Source organism: Lynx canadensis, chromosome D1, assembly GCF_007474595.2.
Source record: "Lynx canadensis isolate LIC74 chromosome D1, mLynCan4.pri.v2, whole genome shotgun sequence".
NCBI lineage: Eukaryota > Metazoa > Chordata > Mammalia > Carnivora > Felidae > Lynx > Lynx canadensis.
The window spans coordinates 70668941-70685807 of NC_044312.2; the positions used below are offsets into that span (position 1 = coordinate 70668941).

The 16867-nt window shown below is 38.7% G+C and overlaps 1 protein-coding gene across 3 annotated transcripts in view; it reads right to left on the bottom strand.

Annotated features, from left to right (window-relative positions):
- Nucleotides 1-3012: 3012 nt before the first annotated feature.
- Nucleotides 3013-16867, bottom strand: part of RRAS2 (RAS related 2) — a 76073-nt gene continuing 62218 nt past the window's right edge. For all 3 annotated transcript variants that reach the window (XM_030331304.1, XM_030331305.2, XM_030331306.1), the window contains exons 5-6: nucleotides 6933-7051; nucleotides 3013-4537 (exon numbers count right to left, since the gene is read on the bottom strand). In XM_030331304.1, coding sequence (XP_030187164.1) covers nucleotides 4450-4537; nucleotides 6933-7051 — 207 coding nt within the window. In that variant the 3' untranslated portion in view covers nucleotides 3013-4449. The remainder of the gene's footprint in view (nucleotides 4538-6932; nucleotides 7052-16867) is intronic.

Consider the following 16867-nt stretch of genomic DNA (forward strand, 5'->3'; position numbering starts at 1 on the left):
CAGGGCGCCTCAGTCGGTTGAGCATCCAACTCTTAATCTCAGTTCAGGTCATGATCTCACAGTCCTAAGATCGAGCACCACTGTCAGGCTCTGCACAAAGCGTGGAACCTGCTTGGGATTCTTTCTCTCCTTCTCTCTCCTCCCTCCCTCTCACTGTCTCTCTGAAAATAAACATTTTTTTTTTTAAGTCAAATGCTAAAGGAACCAATTTATATTACAAAACTTTGAGGCCCCAAATTTAGAGGAATCATCAATGTAAGATGTATGCCAACAGGGCATAATGTCCAATCCTGAAATACTGTAAATCCCTAAACAAATGTAGAGACAAAATTAAATTCATGATTATCAATTCAGGAAATCCTGTTTGAAAGAAATTTCACATATATAGAGAGAAGAGGTTCTAAAGTTGGGAATGTAACCTCAAATGACAAATGTGCTATAGAGCAAGATTGGCAAAACGTGGCCCACAGATCAAATCCAATCTGCCATCTGTTTTTGTACAGAATGGTTTTTACAATTTTAAATGAATTTTTTTAATTCAAAAGACGATTAATATTTCATGACATGAAAATGATATGAAATACAAATTTCAGTGTCCCCACATAAAGTTTTATTGGAACACAGCCACATTCATTTGTTCATAGATTGTTTATGGCTGCCTTGGTGCTACAATGGCAGACATGAGTAGCTGGGACAGAGACCATATGGCCCACAAAACCTAAGATGATATTTATATTAACTGTATGGCCTGTTACAAAACAAGTCTGCCAATCCTCCAGCTATAGAATAAAAAAATGGTCCCACAGGCAAAGACTTCTTCATGCCATGAGACTGGCCATTCTTTGTGAAAAAAGATTTGAAATTAGATTTCAAGACCTACAAGGCACCTCTGACTGTATGATGGATATTAAATGGGAGAGACTCTGGCTTCTGATAGAGAAGTAGCAGTAGCCAGATTTACCCTCCTACCGTAGACAATCAAAAAACTGGAGTTAATATGTGAAACACCTGTTTTCAGCCATTCTACACCAGGCAGCACAGGACTACCATCTCTGATGGTGGAGAATCAAAAAGGTAAGCCTTAAGATTGCCCTGACTTTCTGCCTAGAGGCACATTCCAGATTCTAGAGGGGATGGGGGATTCTAAGCAGGACATAATTGTTTTCCTAAGCTGAAAAGACACTGGAGATCGATCTGTCCCAGACACCAGGAGCTTGAGGCAGGTGAAAGTTGCAGGACAAAGTTCTGGAGGGGTGGCAGCTACACAGAAAAAAGAACTCCAAAAATATGCCCAGGGTCACCAAGTCTCTGCTTGATACTAAGATATGCATGTACAGGATGAAACTCCAGGAGCTGGGCAAAGAATGACCCAGGAGCTATAGACAGTATGGTTCCCCAGAGCTCACAAAGGCTGGGAACTTTTCAGTTTCCATTAGCCGAATCAGAGAGTCATCACTGATTACGCAGGGCATTCAGTAGAGACACCAAAAGGGCCACACCTTAGTAGTAGAGCTAAACCATCCTGGGGGAAAAAAAAAGATACTTGAGACTATATAAAATGTAAAAGACCTGAAAGGATTAAACTGAACTACAAGTAAATTAATTACCAGGGGAAAAAAAATCTTTAAATGAAGACAAGATCTAGGCACCCAACAACATAAAATACACAATGTCTAGCATCCAATCAAAACTTACTAGATGTGAAAAAATAAATAAAAAGGCAGAAGAATGTGACCCATAACTAGAGAAAATTTTGTCAGTCAATAGAAACAGATCCAAAAATTATACAGATAAATGAGTTCCACAGACAAGGACTTTAAAAGAGCCATAAAAACCATGTTCAAATATTCAAAGCAGCCTTTCTCAATTCTCCCAAGGATGGTACACAGCTAGAACCACTCTAGATGCACTGAAGAGAAATTAATTCATTGCACACCACAGACAGGCATTAGGCTCAATTCTCTGGAAACTCAGTTGAGAGGGGCTGGATAAGAGAAATACATGAGCATAATGGGAGAAATGGATGATGTAAAAAAGAACCAAATAGAACCTCTACAGGAAAGAGAAAAGAAAACACAAGGTCTAAAATTAAAAAATTAATTCAATGTGATTAATAGCAGATTAAATAACTGGGGAAGAAAACATTAGGGAACCTGAAGGTGTAGCAATAAAAAGTATTCAAAGTGAAGCACAGAGAGGGGAAAAAAAGTCAACTGATATAAATTTAACCTTCAAACTGTGTTGCTACAAATCATCTATTCAGAATAAAATGTTCTCCATTAAATCTGCCTATTATGTAGATAATCTCTTGTTATCTGAGGTTACCTATGATAACTTTACATTTTTCCCAAGGTGCCTGGGTGGTTCAGTCAGTTAAGTGTCCAACTCTTGATTTCAGCTCAGATCATGATCTCACAGTTGTGAGACTGAGCCCCTCATGGGGCTCTGTGCCGACATCATGGAGCCTGCTAGGGATTCTCTCTGCCCCTCCCCCAGCTCATACACACGTGCACACACATTCATTCATATTCTCTCATTCTCTCATTCTCTCTCTCTCTCTCTCTCTCTCAAAATAAAAAGAAATAAACATTGTAAAAAATCCCAACTGAAAGTCCTAACAAAGACATGCGATGGTGCTATAATACCAAAACCCACAGGATAAATATGGTACCTTCCTGGGCAGTAATTTTAATTAGTATTCAAATAAATGTATGCGCTTTGCCTCAGCTGCTTTAGGCTTTGTCTTCAGTGGTATCTCCTTTAGATATAGGGGTTTCTGTCAGGAGCACTTCATAGAAAAAGTTTAAGAAATGCTGACTTAATAGTCAGGAAACCCCTAAGAACACCAAGCCATTTCACTTCAAGTTCACCTGCCAGATAACCAATATGATTTTTAGATTCAAACCCTAGGGCACTGTTGGGAAAAGGCACAGGGCTAGCTACTAAAATAAGTTTCTTCCAACACTCATTCCTTTGAAAAACCACCCAAATAACAAGTCATCAAACCTTCTCTTGTGATAACAGATCAGTTTTAATTCTAGCACCTGAAGCTATACAAGGGTACGCTTTATCAACTTCACGGGGCTGTTGTACACATTCAATAAAGTGACAACCGTGCAATACCACTTAGTATCTCACCATCAGGAACATACTTCTGAATTGTTGAAACACAATCCACAAAATTAAAAACAAAAATCAGAAGCCATCCACAGTTATACTAATCGTCAAAGAGAAGTTTTACACTTACTACTTGATAGAACAGTCAATACCTAGTACGGGACATCACAAGTGACTTCAGATTCTCACCCTGTTGTCGTCTACGGAGGAGGTTTCTCAAGCAGGTGTGTGACTGGCCAAAGGCGGGAGCCACCAGGACCAGGACCGGGATGGCAAGGACAGCTCTACCACAGTTTCTGTAGTTTTCACTGTTTTTTTTCTTTGTCAGTTAAAAGTGAACAGTGAGAATTAAATACTTATCTTTACATATACACAAGGTATGCTGTGAAAGCATATTTGCTTACAAACATATAAAAATACTTGTTAACTAGTTTGATAAGAAAATAATGTATAAAAGTATATAGCAAAAACATTAATCATCTTTGACCCCGGAAAGATCAATTCCATATTTTATATTACAAACAAAAACAGTTTTAGTTTTTTTTGAATCCCTTATCCAGAAATACTTGAAAAGGAAGACAGACAGAAATTATTTATTTTTACTCTCAACATGGCTGTGAAAAGAGTTAACTTAAAAAGCCAAGAACATTGAAATGCCTAAATGCAGAATAAGTCCAAATATTTGGCCACAAAGAACATTATTATCATCTTTAGGAGTGGAGCTGTAATAAATGCTTTATACGCTGTTTTTAATCTATAAACATAACAGGCATTTTGGTATTTTGGCCACTGGAAAACAAAGGCTGTAGCATCAGCAAAGGTCTGAGATGTCTCACTTCTGTGGATTCAATTCAGTGTACTTAAGGTTAACTAAAGTTGACATCAAAATTTTTAGAGATAGGCAAAAATTCACATTTAAAAACAACTCATGTTTCTATTTAGAGTAACAATAGGCAATATGATTCCAGAAGTTAAAAGTTAATTTCACAACCTATGACTTCAGCTTGGCAAACAGCTTAGGTTCCAAAACTGATTCATCCCTATTAAAATGTAAGCCCTTAAAAAAGAATATGTCTATGTATATAGATCATTATTTTTAAGAAATCAGATAATCTTTGAAGCAGCCTTAGTGTTTCCTTTAAATGTGTCTTGAAATGACCATAGGATTAGCTTCACGGAAAGGATTAGCCAGCTTCTTGGTCTAAGGCTACCACGGTGATCATTTGTGTCTAAGGCTAGAAAGGTACCAACACGATGTGATGTAAACCATAAGGAGAGGAGGAGACGATGAGGGCTTTTCCTGGCAGTTGGTAGCTAAAATTCAAGGGATTCTTAGAAAATGACACAATGGCAGCCTTTCTTGTCTTTTTCTTTCCGTGTTGGTTCTGGTGAAGGAGGACATTCCTGCTCTTGAAATTTCCTGTAAGACAGAAAAATCTATATAAAAATCTACCCTGCTGGTAACATATTATTACAAATATATTCTTTTTGGACAAGTCTAGTTTATGTGCATATGCTTCTCAATGTTGAATTTCACCTAGGGAATCGAAGCAAATCTCGGGGGGAGAGGCACAAGTGTTTCAACACCAGCATAAAGCAGAGCTATCTGAGCTCCACTCATAGGTGAGTCTGGAATCAGATGAGATACTGAACTCAATGACCTCTAAGTTCCCTTCCCACTTTGTAACTCCATTAACAGTAAGGTATACTTAAGAAGAGACATCCAGGGGCGCTTGGGTGGTTCAGTGAGTCAAGCATCTTACTCTTGGTTTAGCCTCAGATCATGATCTCCCAGTCTGAGATGGAGCCCTACATCGTCTGCTTAGGATTCATTCTGCCTCGTCCTGCCCCTCTCCCCTGCTAGCGCTCTCTCTCCCAAAATAAACATTAAAAAAAAAAAAGCAACCATTGCTAGAGTAAAATATAAAGTACATACCCATACAAGGTACACAGTTTCTATTCCTGTTTTGCCACTTACTAGCTACAAGTCAGCACTGGACAAGTTAGCTGACCTCTGTGAACCTCGGTTTTTTCGAAGAGAATAATAAAACTCTACCTTTCACAGTTGCTAGAGGTTTAAACGTGATCTTGTTACGTTTAAAGGCCTATCAGTGGCTGGCATAAAAAAGCCTTCCCTAGGGGCTCTGGCTAGCTCAGTGAGGAAAGCATGTAACTCTTGATCTCAGGATCATGAGTTCAAGCCCCTGTTGGCTGTGAAGCCTACGTAAAATAAAAGTAAAATTAAAGTAATTTTGTTAATTGCCGACTCTACCCACTTCTCCAGATTAAATGGATTTGGATATAGATTCTGAGGATCAAAACCAAGGACAAAGCATTCAAAAGGCAGTAAACGTTATTTTAAGAAGGTAACGGTTTGTGTGCGCATGCACATGTGTTAAAATACATAACAGAACTTGACATCTTAACCATTCTTAAGCATACAGTCCAGTGGTGTTAAATATATTCACAGTGTTACTACTACCACCATCCACCTCCATAACTGTTTACATCTTGCAAAACTGAAACTCTGTTTTCATTCAAAAACAATGGAACTTGCACTTTTAACAAACCACTAAAAATATTAAAAACTATAATCTTTACTTTCCTTTCCCCACAAAGAGAATGCCCAGGCAAGGGGTTAAAAAAAGTACAGGAAGCCCATAGCTCCACGTTTCTGTCAAGCAGAGAGACCTGCAGATCTAGAGAGAGCCCACGGGGAAGGAGGCACCAAGCCACCAAGATTAAAAATAATCAAATCAGGGGCGCCTGGGTGGCGCAGTCGGTTAAGCGTCTGACTTCAGCCAGGTCACGATCTCGCGGTCCGGGAGTTCGAGCCCCGCGTCAGGCTCTGGGCTGATGGCTCAGAGCCTGGAGCCTGCTTCCGATTCTGTGTCTCCTTCTCTCTCTGCCCCTCCCCCCTTCATGCTCTGTCTCTCTCTGTCTCAAAAAAAAATAAATAAATAAACGTTAAAAAAAAAATTAAAAAAAAAAATAATCAAATCAAACCCCTCCCACTATACGGAAACTCAATCTTTCTCACACAGAAACTAACTCCAGGCCACCTGCCCTTCACCTCAAGCTTCCTGGAACCATTAACACTTTCTGAAGCGCAGGGGCCTTCTAGGCCAGCAGAACAGAAAAACCCTTTGTTATGAGGGATATCATACTTCACACCACGAATGGGAGCACCTGGAGCACCGCATCTCTACTACCTGGCTCCCGCAGCCTGGGAGGAGGTGGGGCAAAAGCAAAGCCTAAGAACACAGGCTCTGGAATCAGAGACACAGATTCAAGTCCCAGCCCTGCCATTTAAAGCTGAAACTCTGAACAAGTTAGCTAACCTCTCTATACCTGCTCTCCCATCCAAAAGTGGGGATAAATGAAAGTATTTCGCTTACTGGGTCGTGGTGAAATTTAAATGTGGTAACACATGTAAAGCATCAGACACAGTATCTGGCAGAGATCTCCACTCAAATGTTAGCTGTTGTCATCCCTACCTTCGTACCACTGATACCACTGGAAGTGGTGTAGGTTGTGTGTGCAATTTTTTTTTTAATCCCTGTGTGTACTCTCTACTTCAATATAATTAAATCTGGCTTTATATGTAGCAAGTTCCTAGTATACAATATGTACTTAATTAAAATTTTTAACCTGTCATGTGCACAGAAGCATTTATACATATAATTTCCTGTTTCTTGCTAAAAACATTTAATGGTAATTTCTTTCTTACTTGGTGGTTTTAAAAAGCAGTGTGGTTAACTGTAAAATTCTATAAGTTAAAACAAACAAACACATCGTAGATGTGTTTCACTTACCTTATAACCCGGACAAGTTCATGGAAAGCTTGATCTACATTCATCCTAATCTTTGCTGACGCCTCCATGTATGTTACCTTAAGCTGTCGTGCTAACTGTTGTCCTTCTTCCTGTGTTACCTGAAATTCCAAGAGTTGTATCTGAGGTACAGAATTAAAAATCAGATCTGCTCCATCTAACCCTATGGCCACAGACTGCTCTCCTAATCTAGCCAGAGGCCAAGCTGATTTGTCTTAAGATAAACCAACAGACTTAAAAGCTCAACACATATTGAAGCCCAGCTCTGAAGAACAACCCAGAAGAACATACCTGTGACGAAATATTACCATGCAACAAGATTCCAGTCTGGTGATTACTCAAAGTATTAAATACAATGGTGATAATTCTGGTAAGAAAAAGTACAAGGTGCTAGTAGAGTCTATAACCCTGCTGGGCAGATCAGGGAAAGCTTCCCCGAGGAATGACATTTAAACTAAGAACCAAATAAAGAGCAAGGAGTTGGTTAAGGGTGGGGTAAGAGAGTATCCCTGACAAAAGAAAGGGCCTGTGTGAGGGCCATGGACGGGTGGTGTCCCAAGTTCCAAGAACTAAAAGAAGTCTAGAAAAGCTTAAACACAACAAGGCAAGAGAGAAAACTATCACGAAGAGCTGAGGATGAAGAGGACGGAAGCCTCAAGAGACTGTGGGTCTTCCTCATCTCAAAACTCCCTAATACCTGGTACATAGGAGACACTCAATAAATGTGAGAAAAAATGAATAATGATTATGATCACAATGTCTTTGTTATATTGAGACAAGAAGTGTGGCAGAGCTGATGACCTAAAATGGTAGGCCCGTCAGAAACATAAAATGAATATATATTATCCTACACATTTTCAGTGTAAAAGGTTGAAGTAGTGATATTTACTAAAACTGTTAAACTAAATTACATTTACATAGTGTGAATGAAAAAGATCTTTCTAAAAGAATGACTTCTATTGCTGTCTTTGCCACAAAAGTAAACACTTGCAGAAAGTTAGAAAATGTCAACTGGGGAAAGGGATAGATTAAGGAACCTATCTCTTCTGGTCTCTTTTCAACGATGGATATTCTTCTCTACAAAAATGGGAACATGATTTTTGTATATTTGTGTTATACCCTGGAAATTGTTAAACTCACTTATCTGGAGGTTCTTTTGTAAATTCCATAGGCTTTTCTAGATGAACAATCATGTCATTTACTAATAAAGACAACTTGGTTGCTTTCTGATATGGATGCCTTTCAGTTCTTTTTCTGGCCTCACCTCACTGCGTAGACCATTCAGTGCAGTGACAGCAGCATTCAGTCCTTCACCATTAAGCACACTATTAGTTGTAGGGTTTCACTGAAGATGCCTTTTAGCGTGTTAACAAAGTTTCTGCTATTCCATTTGTAAAGAGTTTTTAACAGTATGTTGAATTTTCTCAAATCTTTTTTTGTTCTGCATCTACTGAGATCATAATCTTTCCACATTAGTCTGTTAATCTGGTGAACTGTGTTGATTCATCTTTGACTGTTAAATCAACACTGCATTTCTGGAATAGACCCCACCTGAGTGATGATGCACTGTCCTTTTCATATATTGTTAAATTCTATTTACTAAAATTTTAAGAATTTTTACATACATGTTTGCAAGAATTATTGGACTGTAGTGTTTATAAATTTTTGTCTGGCTTTGGTAAGCCAGAGTAATGCTGGCTTCATATAAGGAGTTGGAAAGAATTCTCTCATCTTCAATATTCTGGAATACTTTCAGCAAAATCAGTTTGGTATAATTTACCGATGAATCCATCTGGACCTGAGGTTTTCTCCGAGGGAAGGTTTTTATAACCAGTTGAATTTATTTTATAGATACAGTACTATTCGTGTTATCTATTTTTTTCATGAGTTTTGATATTTTGTGCACCTTTTAAGAAATGTCCATTTCATCTAACTTGTTGAATTTACTGGTATAAAGGTTCTTTATAGTATGGTATTTCTTTTTATAGTATTTATTATCTTTTCAATATCTTTAACATCTGAAGTGATGGCACCTCTCCTATTACTGACATTGGTACTCTGTGCCCTTTGCTCTTTTTAACCTGGTCATTCTGGGTAGATTTGTCACTTTGATCTTCTAAAAACTAGGTTTATCTTTCTATGGTTTTTCTATTTTCAATTTTGTTAATTTCCACCCTTTATTATTTACCTTCTTCCAATTACTATGTCTTTCATTTGCTCTTTTTCTTCTAGTTTCTTAAAGTAGAAGCCAGTCATTGAATTGAGACCTTTCCTTTTTTCTAAGATAACTAATGCTATGAATTTCTCTTTATTTTCCTCTTTGGTAGCATCCAAAATTTTGATATGTGTTCTAAATATCATTCAGTTCACAATACTTTGCGATTTCCCATTTGATCATTTCTTTATAAGAAGGATAAATTAGAAGCTTGTTGGTTTCCTCATATTTAGAGGTTTCCTAGCTATGTTCTGTTACTGGTTTCCAAATTAATTCTCCACCATGGTCAAGGAACATACCTGGTCTCACCAGAATCCTTTTAAATTTATTGAGACTTGTTCTCATTTCAAAATAATGTGTATTCTGCTATTGTTGGGTGGGGCATTCACTAAACGTTCAGAATAATTTGTTCAACATTGCTGTTCAAGCCACCCATATCCTATTGGTTTTCTTTCTATTCAATTATTGAAAAGGGATGTTGAAAATTCTGACTGTTAAGTGTGAACATGTCAATTACTCTTTGCAGTTCTTTCAATTTTGCTTTAAGAATTTTGAAGTTGTGGTGTGCCTGGGTGGCTCAGTTAGTTAAGTGTGTGACTCTTGGTTTGGCTCAGGTCATGATCTCCCGGTTCTTGAGTTCGAGCCCCGGTTCAGGCTCTGTGCTGACAGTTCACACCTTGGAGCCTGCTTTGGATTCTCTCTCTCTCCCTCTCTCCCTCTCTCTGCCCCTCCCCCACTCAAGCTCTGATTCTCTATCAAAAATAAACATTAAAAAGAAGAATTTTGAAGTTGTTATTCAATATATGAATGTTTAGGATTGTTATGTTCTTAATGAATTAATCTCTTTTTCATTATAAAACAATCCTCTTTATTCCTGGTAGGTTTTTTGCTCTGAAATCGACTTAGTCTGATATTTATATTGCCACTTCAAGAGGCTTTCCATTAGTATCAGCATGGTATATCTTACCCCATCCTTTCACTTTTAACCTATTTGTCTTTTACACTGAAAGTAGATTTCTTGTAGGGTCTTGTTTTTTGGGGGTTGTTTTGTTTTGTTTTTTAATCCAATTTGACAATGTTTGCCTTTTTTTTTTCTTTTTAAATGTTTATTTTTGAGACAGAGACAGAGTGGGTTAGGGGCAGAGAGAGAGGGAGACACAGAATCCGAAGCAGGCTCCAAGCTGTCAGCACAGAGCCCAACGCGGGGCTCGAACTCCCGAGTCGCGAGATCATGACCTGAGCCAAAGTCGGACGCTCAACCGACTGAGCCACCCAGGTGCCCTGACAATGTTTGCCTTTTAATTGAGGTGTTCACACAATCTACCACCAATGTGATTACCGTCATCACTGAATCATCTTGATATGTTTCCTATCCATCCTATTTGTTCTTTAATCTGCTTATTCTTTTTCTATTTTCTTCTGGGTTAACTATATTGCTTTTATGATTCCATTTTATGTCCTTTGTTGGCTAATGAAGTACGTACCATGTTATTTTAATGACTGCCTTAGAGTTTATAATACACATTTTCACTCATCAAAGTTCAAATGCATTCTGCCCATTCACATATAGTATAAGAGGCTTACTACAGTAACACATTTCTCCTTCCTACATTTTGTTATCTTTTACTTCACAACAGAGTGTTACCTTTTTTTGCTTTAAACATCCAGAGTATATTTTAAAGAGACAAATAACAATAAAAGTAATTTATATTTACTCACATAATTGCCATTTCTGGTGGGTTTGTTTTTGTTTTTTGTATAGATCCAAACTGCCATTTGGTATAATTTTCCTTCTTTTTACATTTCTTATAACACAGGTCTGCTGGTAATAAATCTTCTCTTCCCACCTTTTGCATATCTGTGGAGTATTTCACCTTCATTTTTTGAAACAAATATTTAATGGGTATTTAATTCTAGACGAGTTTTCTTCTCTCGGTACGTGAAAGATGTTGTGTCACTATCTTCTGCCTTGAGTCGTTGCCCATGAGAAACAGTGGTGACCATTGCCATCCTTATCTTTGTTCCTCTGTGCGTAGTTTTCTTTTCCTCTGGTTATCTGTCACGTTTCCTCTTTTTCGCTGGTTTCAGACAATTCCATTTTAATTTGTCTCATTCTAATTTTCTTCATATTTCTTATGTTCAGGGTTTGTTGAGCTTCTTAAATGTATGCATTTTACAGTTTTCATCAAATTTAGACATTTTCCAGCTGTTGCTTCTGGCTATTAATCCCATCCAGGGTATTTTTCATCTCAAACATTGTAGTTTCAATTTCTACAAGTTTGATTTTGATCTTTCTCTATCTTCCATGTTTCTCCCTAACATACTCAGTCTTTTCTCTAGCTTCTTGAACATATGGAATATAGTCATAGAACTGCTTAAGGTATCTGTTCACTAATTCTATCGTGTGTCATTTCTGGGTGTGTTTCTACTCCTTGTTTTTTCTCCTTATTATGAGTCATATTTTCCTGCTTCTTGCTTGGTAATTTGAATGGATGCCTGGGTACTAGACTTTGACCTACTGGGTTCTGGATAGTCTGTATTCCTATATATATTCTTGAGCTTTCTTCTGGGATGCAGTTATTTGGAAAGTGTAGTCCTTTTTGTTCCATAGTGCCAGAACAGAATTACCCTAGAGCTAATTTTGCCCTACGACTGGAACAAAACCTTCTGAGTACACTACCCAATACCCCAAGAATTAATGATGTTTTTCACTCTGGCTAACCTGGAGCAGGAATTATTCTTGGCCCTATTTGAGCTCAAGGTATTGTTCCCTCTAATCTTTTAAGGTAGTTTGCTCTCCCAATTTAATATTCCATTTCTAAAATTCAGCAACTCAGTACAGTATCATCAGGTTATTCCATTAATGCAAACATCTAATAATTACACTACCACTTAAGAGTTGATATTGTGTTGTGTTCCAAAAGGGTAGCAGGCAGGTTCTACACAGCTCTAGTATACCCAAGTTTTTGTAATTTTTAAACTTCCCTGCCTCTCTTCAAAATAGCTTATGCACCATAAGGCCTATGGTTTTGAAATATAAATCAATCAAATCAAGCAAGCAATTAACAACTAGTGAGGAAGCCAAGTAAGAAAAGAAAGCTTCACAGAAGCCAATTTTAAAAAGACAATTCCTATTTTAACTTGACATGGGAAATTCCTTCCTACAAAAAAATACCACCATGTTGTCACAAATTCTGTTCCTTCTTCCTGGGATGCCATCCCTTCTCTCCCAACCCTATACTCTTAATTTGTTCCTTAGTAATACTTCAAGACTCAAGCAATCAATAACTTCCCCCTCAGTGCTGATGCAGTTTTGGAACAGCACCCCAGAGCTCCCATCATGCCCTACAGTAAACAAAACTAAACACACTATACTCCAATTTTTGATGTTGCTTTTTCTCGCTCTCCCACCATCATATCCCTTGTAGCTAGGGAGGAAGGCATATTTGTCTTTGTACATCAGAGCCTAGAAGAGTACATAGTTAACGAAATAAAACATGTTAAGTAAACAGTATGACCAAATAAGTAAAACTTGAAATAAAAGATACAGGAAGAAAAATAAAAATTAATATTTGAGACTAGTCAATCTCAATAATTATTAATATAACTTTGGGGGAGGGACATATGTCCTCAAAAATTTTGCCATGTCTTTCAGCACAATTATTCTTCAAAAAGGTACTTTGTCCCACACTTCCTGCATAATGTAATTCAGCTAGAGAGAAATGGCAAATGAGGTATCTTTATACAGAAAAATTAATGAATTAATGGCCTACATGGTAAAATACTCCCAATACTAATTTTGTGCCTCATTTATTTATTTTTAAAGTACTGTCTCACATCACTGTCTTCCAGCAATCAAGGTCAGCAAAGTTTGTGCATACATTACTGGTCAAGAAATCTCTACCACATATAAAGCTGCTTTTGAGCTCACTGGAGTAGCATTATTTTAACTAAGAAGTAGAAATAGCATTGTTACCACCAGAGCAAGCAAACACAAAAATGAGCCAAAAGAATATTACATGGAACAAAGCCAAAGCTTTATGAAGCCAAAATCAACAGAAGATTGAAAGCTACACAAATAAGGATTTCCTAGATGTTCCCCAACCCAGAGAATTCTATAAAGATACCAAATACTAAACCTCATCTCTTGGATATTTTAATTTGGTGGGTCAGCACTACCCAGAAATGTTCTGTTTTAAGCAACAAAGGTGAATCTGATATAACAAATTCACAGACCTACATCTGGGAACCTCCAGTGACCCTCACTTCAAAGGCACAAATGAATATTAGCCGATATCCACAATAATGAGTATATCTAGTACTATGTATTTCCAAATGGAGAGGAGCAAATATGAATGATTAGAGCAGTTTTATCCAACAAACTGGGTTTAATAGGAAGAGACCAACAGAACCAAAACTTGTTTTTGTGGGTTTTTTTTAAATGCCTATTGTATAGAAAGAATCATCAAATTAATACCACATCTTGATTCACTGATGCCTTGAATCATTCAATTCAGCAAATATTTATTGAGTGTGTGTCTTTGTTCTACGTACTAAGGACAAAGCATGAACAAAACTGATCGAAACTGAGAAGCCCTCATGCTACTTACATTCAATGGTTTACAGATCTTTAGATACAGAGAAGGCAAAAACAGGTAAGGCAAGAAGAGGACCCTGACTCTACTATTGGGGGTAGGGGTGAGGTCTTTCCCTGGGAGGCTACAGGGGCATACTGTGGTCAAGGTACTAAACAGAGATAGTGGGGGTTAGTACACTTGGGTATTATCCTAAGTGTATTGGGTTCCTTTCTCAAATTAACAGTGGCCACTAGCACCTAACAAGGAGGAAAGGAGAGGGGGAGGCTAAAGTAAGCCAGAGGAAGAAAGGGTAAACACAAAAAGAACAGAACAGTCCATTTCTAGACAGGGCTGAGTCAAGGACAAGGAACTTGAAATCAGAGATACAGCAAAGTCCACAATCCAAGCACACATACTGCTGTATTAAATTTCAGAAATCAGTATGCTATTATATGTACCTACTTTTACATCTTAGCAAGCACAAGCAAGTCAACTACCTGTGTTCTCTTCCTCCACCTTAGATAGAATAAACAAGATGATCAATGTTATTTATCTCTAAGGGGCTCGGTGTGTGGTAACTCTAACCATTCAAATTCTTCTTATTTAATGACAATTTCAGTGACTTTGTTCTTTCTATTGCGTGTTATTAGTGTCTAGAAAAGGGTTCAATAAATATTGGATGGATGGAGGGATGGATGGATGGATGGATGGATGGGATGGAAGGAAAGGAAGGAAAGGAAGGAAAGGAAGGAAAGGAAGGAAAGGAAGGAAGGAGCAAATCCAGAGATACAGAAGCCAAAGGAAGTTATTAATAAGCAAAAGCTCTTCTGCTTGACCTCTTCCCAGATGGGTTCAGAATCTCGGGAACCAATAATAGGAATGTCCAGGGCTGACCCACAAATTCAAAGAACATGGAGAACTGGCATTTGCTATGTAACAGAAAACTGGCAAGAAACTAGAAAAAGTCGAAAGGATTGTGTCTAACACAAAGGCAGAAGAGAATGAACTGGGTCAATAACTAAGAGCAAGTAAGACTGGTTACTGAGTAAGAACCCTTTAAGGACAATGACCAAAAAGTCAACATTTCTAAACAGGGGAAGAAATTTTTATGGATCCTGTGGCCTGTCCAGGCTGTTAGTAAAGCAGGTAAAGGTACCAAGACATTATACACAACACCCTTAATTCTAAAGAGACTTTAAAAAGGTAAAAACCTTTAGCACAGCACCTCAACGTCAAATGCACAGTGTATGGCTCTCACGGCTGGGAGGTAAAGTGGTCTTTGTACAACTAGAGCCTTAGAAGAAGGTGCACCTGAGGCCTAAGATACCTGTGAGAAAGAAGGAAATACTGGCAAAGAAAGAGTGGAGGCATAGGTTAAGGTATCCCAGAGCTAAGTAAACAAAGTGTTTCAAAAATGAGAGTATGAGCATCTGTGTCAAACGTTACTGACATCTACGTAAATCGTGACCTTGACTGGGGTGCTGCATGCCTGAGGTCAGAGCAAGCAAGAATGGCAGGAAAGAGAGGAGAGCAAGTGTAGATAACGCTTTTAAGGAGTTTTGCTTGATACAAGAAGCAGAAACATACACAGAGAAGAATGTGAGATTAAGAACACGCTTTTGCTGTAGTTACTTTTTGTTTTAAAGATGAGAGCCACTGTAGCATGACATGTTTGTGGGAATGATTATGCAGCAGAGAAATGGATCAACCAGAACAGAACCATTGCTGGGGTGACATCTATGAGCTAGTGAGAAGGAGCGGGACCCAGGGCCTACTAGAGAGGATGGGCATAGATAGGTAAACAGTTTATCCACAGAAGTGAGGAAAGGCAGAATTGATGGGGTACATGTGCACTTAGGTTAGTATTATGTGGAGGTGGAAACATGCAGAAATATCTCAGTGAAATAGGAAAATATGATTCATCATTAGCCATGAGTGAGGAAGGGGAATAAAGCATTGTAAGTTTAAGAATGAGAAAGTGAGTAATAAGCATGAAAACAAGTGGGAAATGAATGGACAGGGAAAGGTGGTAGATTTCCTGCCAGCCAGTATTCAAGGCTCCTGTAAGTGCAGCCATCATGCCTGAGTGTGCGGGAACCCAGAAAAGAGAAGAGGAAGCATAAACAGGAAAAAGTTTTTCTTGGCGCCCATCCTTCAGAGTAGAATCTATGGGAATGAGCAAAAATTAAGCAGTCAGATATGAGCCACTTGCTCTTCTCCCCTGGGGATATACACAGCTGAGCTCTCAGCTACAGGTAATTTATCCTGTGTACGGTTTAAAGCAGAGAAATGAATACTGAAGATCTTACTCCAGCCTAAGTGCGTATGTTTTGGGTGATGGAAATATGAAACTTATCATCCCCCTACAATGTTCCTCTCATCACCTTGTTTCTCATTTTACCCGGAGAATCTTTACTCTTATAAAAAGGAAAAAAAAAACCTAGATGAAAAATTTTGTAAGCCTATGGCATGAAACAAAGCCAGTGCTGAATATCTGCAGACAGATGGAAACCATACACCAAACACTGGCAATCTTCGGTACATAGAGGATTAAGAGTAACGCATACAGACCCTCTGCCCCAAGCCCATCACAGCAGGGCCTATGGGGGGGGGGGGGAGGAGTGAGGGGGGGCATACATTCCCCTACTTTCCCTGCCCTACTTTTCCCAGCCACCACCTACCCTACAGGAGACCTCCCACGCACCCCAGGCCTCCTACCTAGTCTGTTACTAGAGTTGTATATGACCAATGAAAGGGTTTGACAAAAACCTTTTCCATAATCATGGCAGTGAGCACTCAGGGGTGGGGGTAGAGGTCAGTGTTAAGACTGGGGGAGGGGCGCCTGGGTGGCACAGTCGCTTAAGCGTCCGACTTCAGCCAGGTCACGATCTCGCGGTCCGGGAGTTCGAGCCCCGCGTCAGGCTCTGGGCTGATGGCTCCGAGCCTGGAGCCTGTTTCCGATTCTGTGTCTCCCTCTCTCTCTGCCCCTCCCCCGTTCATGCACTGTCTCTCTCTGTCCCAAAAATAAATAAACGTTGAAAATAAAAAAAAATTAGAAAAAAAAAAAAGATTGGGGGAGAGCCGCTTGCTTCCCACAGAGCTCCTCTGTTAGGATTTCCCAGATT